Raw genomic sequence first — 16,436 nt, 5'->3', positions numbered from 1 at the left:
GGAGAGGTCGTGATGCACTGCCTGCCTCCAGGCTGAACGCTCAGATGTCATGGTTTCCCATCTGTTGAGGTCCATTCCTAAGGCCTTCAGATCCCACTTGCAGATATCCTTGTGTTGCAGTTGTGGTCTCCCTCTGGAGTGATTTCCCTGCACTAATTCTCCATACAGGAGATCTTTTGGAATCCGACCATCAGCCATTCTCACAACATGCCCAAGACAATGTAGATGTTGCCATTTCAGTAATGTATACATGCTGAAAATTCCAGCTCCATCTAGGACTACTCTATTTGTAACTTTGTACTGCCAGGTGATACAAAAATGTGTCTGAGACAACACATATGGAATGTGTTCAGCTTCTCCTGCCATGCACAAAGGGTCCAGGACTCACTGCAGTACAGGAGTGTGCTCAGGACACAAGCTCTATAGACTTGGATCTTGGTATATGCCGTCAACTTCTTCTTCAGCCATACTCTCTTTGTGAGTCTTGAGAACATGGTAGCTGCTTTTCCAATGTGTTTATCCAGCTCGACATCTAGGGAGAGAGTGTCAGAGATTGCTGAGCCAAGGTACACAAAGTCTTGAACAACCCCCCAATTCTTGTGTGGAGATGGTAACAGAGGGAGGTGAGTCCACACCTTGGCCCAGGACTTGTGTTTTCTTCAGGCTGATTGTTAATCCAAAGTCTTGGCAGGCCTTGCTAAAACAATTCATGAGTTGTTGGAGGTCTTCAGCAGAGTGAGCAACAATGGCTGCATCATCAGCGAAGAGGAAGTCCTGCATGCATTTCAGTTGGACTTGGGTCTTTGTTCTCAGTCTAAAGAGATTAAAGAGCTTTCCATCTGATCTAGTCCAGAGATAGACACCTTCTGTTGCAGTTCCAAAGGCGTGCTTCAGCATTACAGCAAAAAAGATCCCAAACAGGGTTGGTGCAAGGACACAGCCTTTTTTCACTCTGCTTCGGATGTCAAAGGGATCTGATGTTGAGCCATCAAAAACTACGGTGCCCTTCATTCCCTCATGAAAGGACCTGATGATGTTGAGGAGTTGAGGTGGACATCCAATCTTGGGAAGTATTTTGAAAAGGCCATCCCTTCTAACCATATCAAAGGCCTTCGTAAGATCTATGAAGGCCACAAAGAGTGGCTGTTGTTGTTCCCTACATTTCTCCTGCAACTGTCTGAGAAAGAATGCCATGTCAGTGGTGGATCTATTAGCTCAGAATCCACACTGTGATTCTGGACAGACTCTGTCTGCAAGTACGTGGAGTCTCTTCAGTACAACACAAGCAAGCAGCTGAGAAGAGAGATGCCATGGTAGTTATTGCAGTCGCCCCTGTCTCCTTTGTTCTTATACAATGTGACAATGTTTGCATCCTTCATGTCCTGCGGTACTCCACCTTCCCTCCAGCAAAGACAAAAGACTTCATACAGTTCGGTAGTGATTATCTCTTTACAGCACTTCAGCACTTCAATGGAGATGTTATCCTTGCCAGGTGCCTTGCTGGAGGTGAGGGAATCCAAGGCCACTTTTATTTCTGCTGAGGTTGGTTAGCTGTCAAATTTTTCAAGACAGGCAGACACTCAATGTTATTCAGTGCTTCTTCGGTTACTACATTCTCTCTGGAATATAGCTCAGAGTAGTGCTACACCCAACGGTCCATCTGCTGTGCTCGGTCCTGGATGATCGCGCCTGTAGCAGACTTCAGGGGAGCAGATGTCTCCTGTATTGGACTTAAAGCCTGCTTGATGCTGTCATACATTCCCTTGATGTTGCCTGTGTCTGCTGCTATCTGTATCTGAGACCAGAGCTGAAGCCAATAATCATTGGAACATCTCCTGGCAGCCTGTTGGACTTGGCTATGAGCAGCTCAAAGAGCCTTCAAGTTGTATTCACTAGGACGGGCTTTGCATGCTGCTAGAGCTCTCCTCTTATTCTTGATGGCTGGCATCAGCTCCTCTGAATGGGCTTCAAACCAGTTGCCATATTTTGGTCTTCTTGCCAAATATGAACAAGGCAGTGTTATAAACAGCATTCTTGAAGTGTTCCCATCGTTCAGATGCATTTGCATCAGCCGGGCCTGGAAGGGTTTCCTCAAGTGCTTGGGCAGATTCCTCCACTTCTCTTTGATCATGAATCTTGCTGATGTCAATATGTGGTCTTCCTTCCTTTTTCATGTGATACAATCTCTTTGTTCGCAGTTTTACTCTACTACACACCAGGGAGTGATCAGTATCGCAATCAGCACTCTGGTAACTGCGTATGACCGTAATACTAGGAAGGCTAGAATGTCTAGTGAGTATCAAATCAAGCTGATGCCAATGCTTGGATCTTGGATGTCTCCAGGAAACTCTGTTGAAGCTTCGTATTAAAGAATGTGTTGCTGACACAAAGACCATAATAACAGCAAAACTCCAGCAAGCGTTGGCCATTTTCGTTCATCTTCCCAATGCCAAAACAGCCTAGACAAATGGACCAAGAATTGTTATCAGCACCAACTCTAATGTTAAAGTCTCCAAGAATGAACAGTGGCTCTCTCTCAGGGACTTTTTTGATAGTAGCTGCCAGATCGTCATAGAATTTGCCTTTCACTTCTGTTGTGGACGACAGTGTTGGTGCATATGCACTAATGAGGGTGACCAGTCCTGCTGATGAGTGGAGCTGCAGAGACAGGATTCTTTCACTCCCCACAGTAGGTGGAACAATGGATCTCAGCAGAGATCTGACTGCAAAGCCAACACCATGTTCCCTGGTCTCATTTAATTCCCTGCCAGAAGAATGAGAAGTTTTTTTTCTTTGACAGATCCCGAGTCTGGCAATCTCGTCTCTTGCAGGACAACAATGTCCATCTGCAGTCTACTCAGTTCCATGTCATTGACAGCTGTCTTACGCACATCGTCTATTTCTTGCAGGTTGTCAGGAAAGCCGTAGTCAGAAAAGCCAGGGGTCATTGTCCTTACATTCTAGGTGCCCAGATTTAGGGTAGAAGTTTTCTTATGACTGTTGCATGGTGCACAGTTATTGATCTGCTTGTCGGCTTTCACCCTAAACCCCACTTAACCCATGAGGTTAACAGACCATAGCGAGGCAGCATCTGGCGTCATGCTCTATGAGCAAAGACTTATAACCGGTAACTGCTACTTCCTGTGTTGTTTCGATGCTGTATGCAAAGCTGGAGTGTCCTCCCTAGAGCACAAAGCCTGGGTAAGATGATATGGAGGATAGGCTGTTACCCAAGAAGCAAATACCCCCTCTCCATGTCGCTGAAATAGAATGAAATAGAATGGCTGCTCCAAAACTACGGAACATATTGCTTAGTAATTACAAATAGTGCATAGGTTTCCTCTTTCTTTTAACTTCTGGTGGTATATTTAAGTGTAATGCTTGGTGATATAACAGCCTGGCATCATACAGCAGAAGTCTGCTAGCAGATGCAATGAAAAGCATGTAACTGAAGCAGTATATCTGCTTAAATGTAATGGTACAGAAACTATTTTTTCCAAGACAAAAAAACATTTTAAAAATGGGAATGTGCAAAGCAGGATCTGTCTGTACTTAAAGGGCAAGTTCTCCTATTCACTCTTTACAGGAGGTAATGATGTGTGAAGTACATGACACTTGTCTTTTTAAGCAATGGCATTGAAATGTTAATATTTTATCATTTTGCTTCTAAAGGCTGCATTTTCAAAGGCAGAAAAGGCCAATAAAATTTATGACAGCTGAGTTATCTGCTCACAAAGATATAAAAAGCCATCAAGACAGAGACTTTTTTAAAAAACTCCATACAGGTCTCTGTGAAGCAAAACGAACATCTTACCTGGAGTGGAACGGCTCATTCATAAATGCGCCAAGCATGAAAAGGCTGCTGATCTTTCTCTGGCTGTCCTTTTTCTTAGGTAAGGTCCTCATCCTGAATGCTTTCCAGGTACATCCTGAAGTATAATCTCGCACTCAAATCTCAGGTGGTTGATCATGAGAAGGAGCAAAAATTTCTGGGACTAGGAAATAACGAATAATGCTGAATGCCAGGGCTGCCGTTACTATTGTGCATAGTAGTCCCTCCAACTTATCTGTTAGATGCTGGGTGATTGGGAGGCAGCAGTTACTGCGATACAGTGTATTCGTTACTACCAAAGTGAGCTTGATCTCCTTGTATGCCATGGAATATATAGTTCCATCATGGTTTTGAATCCAGATGCAATTAGCAGTCCAGTTTGTTTCTGTATGTGGAAGCTATGTGTGGTGGGGACTTACTCTTTCGCCCCCTCCATTTCCAAAGCATCTTAGGCCAGCTCTTCTCTAGCCCACTGAAGTACCGAAGCCTACATCCAGTTCCTGGTTCTCAACTTGAGTGGACTGACTGAATCAATGGAAACATACTGTAGCAAGTCAATACTTCTTTAGGTTCCATTGATTCAGTAGGTTTATGCTAACCTGGGACTAATTGGATGTGAGCCTAGAGTTCCATGACACAGAAGTGTGCATGTTTGTGCTTTTTGTTGGGAAGAAAGCATAGTGGGTGGGTGGTTGGGTGGACCAGATTGCTGACAGTTGCTTGGCTTTATCAAGATTTTGGACTATTTGTTACCATCGGCTACAAAAGGCAGAAATATTCAAGTCAATGAGCATTGCACACATTAAATAGTCCAATAATCACACTCAGCATTGCTTTAAAAAGACTAGTTTTTATTTTATCAGCAAGCAGTGGGAGCACTTGCTGCTAGTTGCCTTCTTCTGTGGCAAAACCCTATGTCTATATTACTAGCTGACAGGTTTTATGCCCCATTTTAGCATTTTGGCATTTCTTCAAAGGATCATTTGACAAACTGCTGAGGATGAGAGATTTTTAATCCTCACATAACTACAGTCCCTGAAGTTCTCTAGTAAGAGAACAAATGATTGCTGAAGTCTTTAGGGTGGGTATAACTTAAGCGTCATAATGCTTTTGCTGTTAAAACCTCAACAACAGATTTGCAGAAGTCTACAACTATAACGTTTTTATGTAGACAAATTTCCATCTCTTGTTCAAAGTTTAGAAGTTCTGCATCCCTAAATTCCATATACGAAGTCCAATAAAAACTGCTGTTAGTGGCCAGCTTGCAATCTAAGAAGACATGGCACAGGAGAAAAAGAAGAGGGAGAGGAAAAAAAGGAAATATTTAATGCCAAATGTTTTCTCAATAGGCTCTCATTGTTTATAAATAGATCTTATCTATTTGGCCTTGAAAAAACAGTCCAGTGATTAGGACTACTGTTGTTCTTAAGTGTGGGGTCTCATTTGTCGGGGTTCTGAACTACTAAAGTTAATATTTGTTTGCTGGTTTCTTGTCACCTCCTGGACTTTCTGTATGCACAGGAAGGCCCAGATGATACCTCTCCCACTTGACTTGGGCAGATGGCTCTGCTGCTCTTTCTTATAGGATGTATTTAAGATGCCATCTACCCAGAGGTGGGATTCAGCAGGTTCTCACCTATTCTATAGAACCGCTTCCTAAATGTACTATTGGTTCTTAGAACCGTTTGTTGGCCTGAGATGAATGAAGGAGGAGGGGCCAGGTGACCAGCGATGAGTGAGGGAGAGGGGGCACAATTAACTGCCTCCCTTCCCACTCCACACTGAGCCGTCTGAGGTGGGATATGGGTGAGAGAGATAAAGCCCTGGAAAGAGCAGCGGTGTCACTGGGGGAAAAGGGGGGAGGATGAGTCCTTGATGTCACTGGAGGAAAGCCCATGGCCTCGAGGCAGAGGGGTGTGTGTGATTGACAAGGCATGAGGGCAGGACACAGAGGGAAAAAGTTTTGGGGTGAAACAGCTTCAATCAAACAAACAACCGTCCTCGTTTTACTATGATTTTTTTCAAGTTAAAGGTACCACATAAGACTGTTGCTCTGCCTAGAAACAGTTTTTTTTTAAATCCCAGAGAATATCCAATGCATGAACCAGTGACAGTCTCATTGATCCACGCAAGCAAGGTATGCAATAGAAAAGTCACTCACACCACAAAGAGATGAAACCTCCAAGCCTCATTTAGAGTAACAAAGAACTCTTCCTCCTGCCCCAAAACTGACAATTTCGGGAGACAAATGGCACACAGAGATGGCCCCCTCTGTTAGAAGGAGGAAGACAGCTATCAGTATTTTAACACTAGTAAGACTTACTATTCTTGAAGGCCATATATCCAGGGCCAAGAAAGGAAAACACATAAACATATCAATAGATAAGGGGAATTGAAACTCTTCTCTCCAGACATTCAGACGCATCTTGACCACAGGTCAACATGGGGGGTGGGTGGGGGCCAGAGGGACTCCGAGGGGGAGGGACCATCATGAGAAGGCAGCATTCTCCAGAAAAGGCATACATGAGAGCATACTAATCAAGCATTTGTTGATATTGGCTGTTGTGGGTTTTTCGGGCTCTTTGGCAGTGTTCTGGACCGATTGAGGTGGTGGGGTTGAGGTGGAGTGGCAACAGATTGAAAAGAGACCATACCTTCCAAGCCAGAAGGAAGCGGGGGGGGGGGAAGAAGAACTCCTCAACAGGTGTGCAAAGGCAGCCTCCAGGTAACAACAAGCAGGGCTATCAGTCATTTCAGGAGCAGGAAAGGGGATGGAAGCAATTTTTACTGGTGAGCTATAGGGTGAAATAGGAGGTAAAGAGAAGGAGAGATGTGTCAGTTCTCTGTCAAACCTGGTCATAAGCACCCACTGTGAGGTGTGTGTTTGTGTGTGTGTGTTTGGCACATGCCCATGGTGAGGTTAACAGCAGCGGCATGCCCAAACAGATACACTTATCCAGATATCTTAATCATGTGAGAAGTAGTTGTGATGATAGGCAGTAGGGAGACCACTGTAGAAGAAACTCTCATCGGATCCCACTGTCCTGGGCATTTATTTATTTATTTATTTATTTATTTATTTATTTATTTATTTATTTATTTATTTATTTATTTATTTATTTATTTATTTATTTATTTATTTATTTGCCATTCGGGCATAGAACCTGTTGTTAATTTATTTGAATCCCACCACTGCATCTACCCAAAAGTAAGCTGCAGTGGGCTTTCTCCTTGGCAAGTGTATGTATAGGATCGAAGTCTTAAAGGTCGGCTGCCGGTATATGCTCATCTCTCTCCTTTTGGCAGTATTAATGGTTCTTTGGCTACTGTTTCTCTGCCCAAGGTTGGAAGAGTCCCATTTTGGACGACACCTTCCAGATTCCACCTGCCGTCAACGTGTCACTTGATTCTGATGGGTGGGTTCTAGGGGCTATTGTCAAAAAGTAGTTCTACCAAGCTTTGATGCTGTGCAAGGTTGTTTGCATCCAGTGATTAAAGCCACTTCTGACATTGATGAGGAACCAACTTAATTTACAGATATAAAGCAACAGGAAAGAATAATCATAGATGAAAGAGTGGAGGGAAGGATGCAAAGAAATAACACAAACTTTTTGTTTTCTTAAAGTAACTGCAGTTTATGTTCCAATATCTAAGAAGAATGTGAAGGAGGAAATGGAGCAGAAGGTGTGTACATTTTGTTCTACAAGTTGTACAGTAAAAGAGACAGATGCTTGTGTTCTTCAGGTTTATAGAGCTTTCCTATTTCTTTTTAACTTACTCTCTGTGGGAACTAAAATCCAGCACTAACTTAAGGCCAGCCCTATAATTAGGCAAAGTGAGATAGTTTCCTGAGACCACCAGTGAAACATTTTGGATATTGCTCTGGCAACAAACTATTCATTATTTAATTCAGAATAATTTTATTTCTGTTACCAGGCCAGAAGAAAAATGGTTATGCAAACAATGGGTGGCTTTCAGCTGCATTCACCTCAGCTTGGATGGATTTAATTTGCTGTTCAGCCTCAGGAGGCAAAATGTCTTGGCCTCAGTGGCCTTGCACCAATTGCGTCTAATTCTACAAGGACAGTAGCTTCTCTTGCTAGGACAGTAAGCCTCTTCAGAACTATCCTACCAAGTCTGTACGACTCAAAAGAAGGAGGGAAGCTCTGTAGCAGTATCTCTGCCCTTAGAACCCCATAGGCCTTGCCATCTCCCATTGGTGTTGTCTGGTCTTTTCTGAGGGAGAAATGATGCTGCCCTAAGATACTTTGCCGCCTGTTGTAGAGGACAAGATGGTGCCTCCAACCTTCATTCCACTTACAGAAGTTGATTGAATTGCTAATGGAATTTTATTTTGGCAGCACCTGCTACCACACATGAACACAGGAAGCTAATTTAGAGCTTGTACACTTTATCATGTGGCACATACAACTGTGTCTTTCAACATCTCCCTTTTATTCCTTACCATCACCGCTACCAAATATTCACCCACTCCAGATCGGCTTCCTGAGCTGATAGTCTGACTCTGTGTAGCACTAGGATTGTCCTTGTGACTACAATGTCAAATCTTGATATGTAGGAGAAGGCTTATCCTTGTCACCAGCACTAATCCGTGAATACCAACCCCATACTCTAGAGGTCTCAAAGCCCAGAGGGGAAGACAATTCAACGAGTAGACATTGTCTAGAGGGGCGGGGTAAAAATTGAATGAATGAATGAATGAATGAATGAATGAATGAATGAATGAATGAATGAATGAATGAATGAATAAATAAATAAATAAATAAATAAATAAATAAATAAATAAATAAATAAATAAATAAATAAATAAATAAATAAATAAATACCAATGACTACAATTATCTCTAGTATCTGGCCATGCTGTCTGGGACTCATGATCACTGCAATTCCAGAAACATCTGCAGTATCACAGGTTTGCCACCCCTGGGTAAAATAATTATCTTCTCATGCTTGGGTGAGAGAGTTGTCATCTGGTTTTCTTCCACTATCTTTAGAGAAATGTCTAAGGCAATGTAACTTTTTAAAGCAAGGATTAGAAGAAGTTAGGTCTCTCCAGGGACTGGATACAGAACCTATCTTCTGCTCATGGAAGAACTCTGCTTAAAGAAGGTGTCTTTCACCCAGTTATTAGGGATTCTTCCTCTCCTCTGCAAGACAGCTCACTTCATTCATTTGGCACCTTGACCCTCCATGTAGCATTTTCAGGGCCCTGCAGGAGGTGCTATGGGGAAGAGAGGGTAGGGAGTTTCATCAGCCAAAATCCATCCACTTTCCTCTGAATCCAGCCCCAGATATTCTGGACTTTGATTCCCATTATCCTTGACCTTTGATCATGTTAATAGAGCCCATTAGGTGTTAGAGTGGGACATATATGAAGATGTGAATTCTGTCAACCTTGCTCAAAAGTCAGTAAAATAGATACAGGACTTGTGAGAGACTTGGGAAGCCCTGAATGAGGGGGAAAGGAAGCTGGAGAGAGAAATTTACTGAATAATGTCCTTTCCTCCCCAGAATAACATTAATATTTGACATTGATTTACTTGCTTACTTATTTTGTAATTGTCCCATGCTCCTTCCAATCATCTCAGGGCAGCTTATTTGGCTTTCTTTTATCTCCACATTATCCTCACCACATTTATGAGGTAAATCAGGCAGAAAGAGTATGACTAACTCAAGGTCATCCTGTAGAGAGTGCATGGCTGTGTTGCTGACATATACATTTTAGCCAATCTGAAATGTTTCAGTAATGAGTTTTTTTTGGAAATTTTCCTAGGAAGAGGAGGTGGTCCTGTTAGCAGTCTTAGGTTGTTCATCCATATCCAATCTTATTACTCTGTTGTGTACCCTTTAGCCATTCTAAATTGTTTTTTAAAATGTTTCTTGTTTTAGACTCTGACGGATTTTCTGGATTCCTGCAACACACAAATGTTTTCTCACTCTGTCTCATCTTCAGGTATTTGTATTTGAATACATTTTTAAAGCAAAAGGAATGCTTAGTTGAGGAGACAACAATCTCTCTTCAAGTTTGACACAAGCCATATAGGAAAAAATATTATTCTGCAAGCATCTCAGTTAGAGAATATGAGAATGAAAAATAATGAGATTTTGTTATTCAACAGTTTTTGGAGAATCCCTTGTAATTAAATAGTTCAGAGACATATTGTTGTTAAGTAACATGACATGACATCCAGCTTATGGTGACCATATAACTTAATGACCTTGAAAAACTCCTGTCATTAACAGCCTGCTCAGATATTGCAAACGTGGACAAGATGCATGGTTCTTGAGCTCCATCAGAATATGGAACTGGTATACAACTTTTGAATCCTGTGTATGTCAAAAAACCTTGGGAGAGTCATAATAAGTTGAAATTGATTTGACAGCTTATACTTTATTATTATATAGGCAATACAAGGATATGCAGGGACAATTTAAAGTCCTGGTTTTAACCTATAAAGCCTAAACAGCTTGGATCCAAGCTGTCTTAAAGACCGAATCTTCCTCTATGTGCCTACCTAGTGCTGATATCATCAGAGAGGCCTTGAAGGTGTGTTTAGTGGGGACACAGGAGAGAGGCTTCTCTCTTGCTGATCCCAAACTCGGGAACTCCCTCCCTTGGGAAGCTAGGCTGTACTTCCACAAACAGGTGAAGACCTTTCTGTGACAAACCCAGACCTACTGGGATCTGCCACACGTTAACTAAGCTGCCACCAACCATTCCCTATAAGAAGTCACACAGACCAGGGATGGATTTTTAATAAATAAAAGAATAAGGTTTATTTAAAACAACACACAGGAAAATAAAATGATCAGGTGAATAAGATATAGTAACGTGGCTTAGTCTCATTCATACATGCATACAGTTTGGTTCACACAGAACCCTTAACTTGAAGCACAGACCCTGAACCTATCAGTTCTGGCTAACCAACAGACACCTGAACCTATCAGGTTGGTACTCTGACACACAGTAGTACCCTGTCTGACACACAGACTCCCACACCAGCTTCTTCTTCCCAGCTGCTGCTTCTTCACATCCCAGCGTCTCCTGAACTTCACCACACAGGCTTCACATATATATACAGTACAGCCCCTCCTCCTGATGTCCCGCCTTCCACTCCCCATAGGATGGAACTTTCCCTCCAAACCCATGACAGACAGGTAACATCAGTGCTGTATGTAACACCTCCCCTCTTTATAAGTTGTTTTGTAGGGGGAAAGCTAAGGTGCTTTTTCCCAAAAAACAACCTGGATAAAACACACAACAACAGTTATACATACCATATCATACTTACTTATACTTACATTCTAAGTTAACCATAGCAATTAGGCATTTAAACATTTACCATATACATTACATCAATTTACCTTTATTCATACAAACCAAGTTCAAAAAACAGGTACATTTAACTTTTTGTCATCAATATATACACATAGTCCATGTTCTTTCGCCGTCTTCAATCTTCAGGTCTTCTTGACAAGGCGTCAGCAACACAGTTCACTGACCCTCTGACCACCTTCACTTCAAAGTCATAGTCTTGTAGATTTAAAGCCCACCTCATAAGTTTGCTATTGTGGGTTTTCATTGTCTTTAACCATTGCAGTGGTGAATGGTCAGTGCACAGAATAAAATGTCTTCCCCAGATGTAAGGCTTGGCCTTCTGGATCGCGTAGACTATGGCCAAACACTCCTTCTCCACGGTTGCCAAATGTCTCTCACCTTTTTGAAGTTTCCTACTCAGGTAGGACACTGGATGCTGGTCACCATTCTCATCCTCCTGGCAAAGAACTGCTCCTACCCCGCTGTTAGACGCATCGGTGTAGATGATGAACTCCCGGTCGAAGTCTGGAGCACGCAGCACTGGATAGTTGATTAGCGCCTGCTTCAACCTCTGGAACGCCTCCTCACAGTCGCTGGTCCACGGGATGCGGTCATCAGCCTTCTTCCTCGTCAGATCGGTCAGCGGAGCCGCAATCTCGCTAAACCTCGGGATGAACTTTCTGTAGTAGCCCACCAACCCAAGAAATGATTTGACTTTTTTCTTGGTGTTGGGTCTGGGCCAATCACGAACAGCTTCTATTTTGGCCTCTAGGGGTTTTATCACTCCTCCCCCTACCATGTGACCCAAGTATTTTCTTTCTGGGATACCCAGCTGCAGTTTGCTCTCTCTGCAGGGCCCAGGCCACAGCACTTCCTCCCCTGGGCCAAAGTGCCTCTCCCTGGCTTGCTGGTCATCCCAAGCTTTCTTTCTGACCTTTTGAGCTTGCAGGGTCTCTGCTGCTAGCTCTAGGTTTCTCTTTAGGTCTTTCCTTAAAGAGTCTATGTACGTCACAACGTCTTGTGGGTCATCCTGGGTGATCTGCTCCCAATTTTGTTTGATCAAATCAAGGGGCCCTTTCACCCTTCTCCCAAATAAAAGTTCAAATGGACTGAACCCGGTACTGGCTTGTGGCACTGATCGATAAGCAAACAAAAGGGATTGCAGCTTCTGGTCCCAATTGTTTGGATTCTCTGCCAAGTAAGCCCTAATCATGCGCATTAGAGTCCCATTGAACTTCTCAGTTAACCCATTACTTTCAGGATGATAGGCAGTGGTTTCCTTGTGCTTAATTCCACAGATTTGCCATAAGCGTTTCATGAGCTTTGATGTGAACGATGCTCCCAAATCTGTGATTATTTCTGAGGCAAATCCCATCCTGGACATATACCCCACCAAGGCATCTGCCACTGTGTTAGTTTCAATGTTAGTCAAGGGAATGGCTTCAGGGTACCTTGTGGCATGGTCCACAATGGTGAGAATGAACCTGTTCCCCCTCTTTGTGGCCTTGGGCAAAGGTCCCACAATATCCACCCCTATGCATTTGAACGGAGTGTCAATCACAGGCAAAGGGCACAACTTTGCTTTGGTCCTGTCGCGGTTATTCCCCTGCCTTTGACACACATCACATTGTTTACAGAACTCCCTGATCTGCTTCCCTATGTCAGGCCAGTAAAAATTCTGTGTGATTCTCTGCTGTGTTTTGTTCACCCCTAAGTGTGCAGCAAACATGTCAGAGTGCCCCCTTTGTAAGATCATGGGGCGATACTTTTCAGGTACCACCAGCTGACTTCTGATCCCATCTCCCCCTTTTGAGATATTCCTCAGGGTCTCTCTATACAAAATCCCCTTTTTCTCCAGAAATCTCACTGGGGTTTCAGGTGTTAGCTGGGCGTCAGTCACCTGTTCAAAACACTTTTGGAGAGTGGCGTCTGCCTTTTGCTCCTGTCCAAATCTGCTGTCTGTGGTTAAGGTTTCCACCACAGCTTCTGAACTTCCCCCACCTGCTTCCGTCTCTGGCTCATCATTACCCCCCTGAACTGTCCCCGTGGTGGCTTGTGAACGTGTAATCACTAGCACCCTTTTCACATGTTCAGCCAGGTCATTTCCCACGAGCACGGCTGCTGGCAGAGTCGATGAAATTGCTAGCCGCCAAACTCCCCTCCAGCCTTGAAAGTTCACAGGTACCTCCGCGACTGGCAGTGAGATCACCTGCCCCTCAATCCCTGCCACCTTCATGCTCTCATTTGGGATCACATATTCCCTAGGAATAATATCTGGATGGCACAGGGTCACCTGAGAACAAGTGTCCCGCAGCCCCCGATACTGACGGTCAAGTATTCCTACGTCCACCCCTGCTGTCTCAAACAACTGAGAATCTGTTCTCACCAGCAGGCAGCGCCTGACCTCTACAAGAGGACCATTTTCCTCAGCCTGATCAGCAGATGTAGCTGTTCCAGATTGAGTAGCCATGGCAACAGGCTCCCTCAGTGACAATGAGCCTTGCTCTTTCTGGACACAGAACACAGCTTTTGGCTTGGTTCCACTCGAATCCTGAGGCACAATTCCTTTTAGCTGCTTTAATTTCTCACACTCTGAGATTAGATGGCCCTTTCCCTGACAGAAATAACATTTTCTGGTGTATTTTGAGTCTCTCTCATCTTGTTTTGGTTTTCCCTCCAAAATCTGAGGTCTTGGTTTCATGTCTGAGGGCTTCCCTTCACCATGGGCCCCTCCCCCTTGCTGGCTTTTCCCTGGTCCCTGAGAGTACTTGCTGTAGGTTTCTTTGGGTTTTCCTACAGATTTCTCCTCACCTAAGGGCTTTCTTATCTGGTAAATAAAATCTGCGATCTCGGCTGCTTCTGCCACAGATTTTGGTTTCCTTTCCCTCACCTGGAATTTCAGTTCCCCATGCAGGACTGAATAGAACTGTTCCAGCGCTATCAAATCTTTAAGCTGCTGAAAGGTCTCTGTCCCCTCCTGAGATAGCCATTTCTCTAGCAGCCTCACCAATTGGGCCCCCACTTGGGTAAAAGTCTGCTCTGGTTTCTTTGTGAGGGACCTGAATCTTTGCCTCAGCTGTTCCGCATTTATCCCATGTCTTGCAAACACCAGTTTTTTAAACTCTGCAAAATCTCTCATCAGTTCCTGTGGCATCTCTGAATAAACCTCAGCCAGGCTACCACTGATTAAAGATCGCATGATGGTCATCTTCTCAGTTTCCCTCACTGAGAAGTCCACAAACGCTCTTTCCACTAAGGAAAAGAACACCTCAGGACAATCTCCCTTGTGGTACACAGGGAATTTCTTCAGGTCAGCTTTAGACAATTGGCCTCCCTCAGAATCCCTATTGTTATTATTGTTCTGGTTCATCATTTCCAATTTTCTTAATTCAAACGCCATTCTTTCTTTTTCCAGAGCAATTTTCTCTCTCTCTAATCTTTCTTCTTTCTCCATTCTCTCTATTTCAAATTGTCTTTGCCTTTCCCTTTCCTGCATTTTTTTCTCTCTCTAATCTTTCCTCCACTTCAAATTGCCTCATCCTCAGTTCATGCTGTTGGGCTATGAGCAATTTTCTGAGTTCTGGGTTCTGTTCTCCCGTGCTGTCACCTTGCACTGAGCCAAATTCATCCTCAGAACCTTGGTCTATCTGGGGGTCTTTCACTTCACCCATTTCTGCCATTTGGCTTCGAGTCAAGGGCATAATCCCCCCTCAGAACAGGCTGCTTTAAAAAGTCAAGCCTCAAAATAAAACGACCACTTTTTTTTTCTTTTGCCTCAGAACCAGCTTTCCCTATAGATTGCTGCTGTCCTTCAGCACTACTTGCAACTGTAGCGAGTTAGAGTCTACCCCCCTCTGCTGGGCCTCTCAGCAGACAAGCTAGCTCACTGCTATTTCACAGTTTTGCCTCAGCTTTTTCCCGCCAAAACAGGCTGCCTCAGAGCTCCCTAATCTAGCCCCCAATCTGAGGTTACACGTTCTTCTACTAGTGCACCCCCCCGTGAGGCACACCTAGAAGATTACCTACGCGCTCTCAGATTGTCCCTGACTAGACCCCCCTTGCTCTGGGCACACTTGCCAAGGCTTTGCTGGACCGCTGGACAACTGGACCAGTCGTATCCCACACGCTGGACACCAATCAATGTGACAAACCCAGACCTACTGGGATCTGCCACACGTTAACTAAGCTGCCACCAACCATTCCCTATAAGAAGTCACACAGACCAGGGATGGATTTTTAATAAATAAAAGAATAAGGTTTATTTAAAACAACACACAGGAAAATAAAATGATCAGGTGAATAAGATATAGTAACGTGGCTTAGTCTCATTCATACATGCATACAGTTTGGTTCACACAGAACCCTTAACTTGAAGCACAGACCCTGAACCTATCAGTTCTGGCTAACCAACAGACACCTGAACCTATCAGGTTGGTACTCTGACACACAGTAGTACCCTGTCTGACACACAGACTCCCACACCAGCTTCTTCTTCCCAGCTGCTGCTTCTTCACATCCCAGCGTCTCCTGAACTTCACCACACAGGCTTCACATATATATACAGTACAGCCCCTCCTCCTGATGTCCCGCCTTCCACTCCCCATAGGATGGAACTTTCCCTCCAAACCCATGACAGACAGGTAACATCAGTGCTGTATGTAACACTTTCTCTTCAGCAAGCTTTCCATGACTGACTAGCTGTCTAAGAGAGGTTTTTAAATTGGTTAGTATTTTGTCTATTTTTAATCTGTTTTTAATAATGCTTTTATTTAACATTTTATACATGGTGCTTATTTAATTCTTTTTAAATATTTATTGTTTTTAGTTACCTTTTTAAATGATGTAAGCTCCCTTGGGTCATTTTATGAAGAAAGAAAGAAAGAAAGAAAGAAAGAAAGAAAGAAAGAAAGAAAGAAAGAAAGAAAGAAAGAAAGAAAGAAAGAAAGAAAGAAAGAAATTTTTCTATAGATAGCACTGTGGATGATGAAAGGGAGTGAGGGAACATCTATGCTAGAACAAATGCACACACACACAGCTATGAAATGTGAGATCATAAAATGAAATGCTAAAGATCTTACACGTCTATGAAAACTCTTTAAGAAAAACCTTTAAGAATAAACTGATACAAATGTTAAATATTGACGGTCACTTCTTCTCTATTATCTCTACTTTGATTCATGCAAAGAGGCTTTTGAGAAGTTGTCATACTAGTAACCCACAGTCCACGTTTTGTCTCTACAGTTCACACTCTGAGACCATCAGACA

The 16,436-nt window shown here is 43.3% G+C and overlaps 2 protein-coding genes across 2 annotated transcripts in view; one reads left to right on the top strand and one right to left on the bottom strand.

The window, feature by feature from the left end:
- Positions 1-3,160: 3,160 nt before the first annotated feature.
- LOC140704704 (phospholipase B1, membrane-associated-like) overlaps positions 3,161-16,436 on the top strand; it is a 34,059-nt gene continuing 20,783 nt past the window's right edge. Inside the window, exons 1-4 of the mRNA XM_072991272.2 lie at positions 3,161-3,201; positions 7,458-7,516; positions 9,743-9,806; positions 16,413-16,436. The exon at positions 16,413-16,436 is cut by the window's right edge and continues 35 nt beyond it. Coding sequence (XP_072847373.2) covers positions 3,162-3,201; positions 7,458-7,516; positions 9,743-9,806; positions 16,413-16,436 — 187 coding nt within the window. The 5' untranslated portion in view covers position 3,161. The remainder of the gene's footprint in view (positions 3,202-7,457; positions 7,517-9,742; positions 9,807-16,412) is intronic.
- Positions 10,601-15,844, bottom strand: LOC144585818 (uncharacterized). Its single transcript, XM_078383022.1, has 2 exons — positions 14,696-15,844; positions 10,601-14,619 (listed from the first exon to the last, which is right to left on the bottom strand). Exons 1-2 carry the CDS (start codon positions 14,870-14,872, stop codon positions 11,308-11,310), a joined length of 3,489 nt encoding a protein of 1,162 aa, XP_078239148.1. The 5' UTR covers positions 14,873-15,844; the 3' UTR covers positions 10,601-11,307.

The sequence above is a fragment of the Pogona vitticeps genome, chromosome 1 (assembly GCF_051106095.1).
Source record: "Pogona vitticeps strain Pit_001003342236 chromosome 1, PviZW2.1, whole genome shotgun sequence".
NCBI classification, from domain to species: domain Eukaryota; kingdom Metazoa; phylum Chordata; class Lepidosauria; order Squamata; family Agamidae; genus Pogona; species Pogona vitticeps.
Note: the sequence above shows the minus strand (reverse complement) of the source record. Positions and strands in the feature narration are given on the sequence as shown.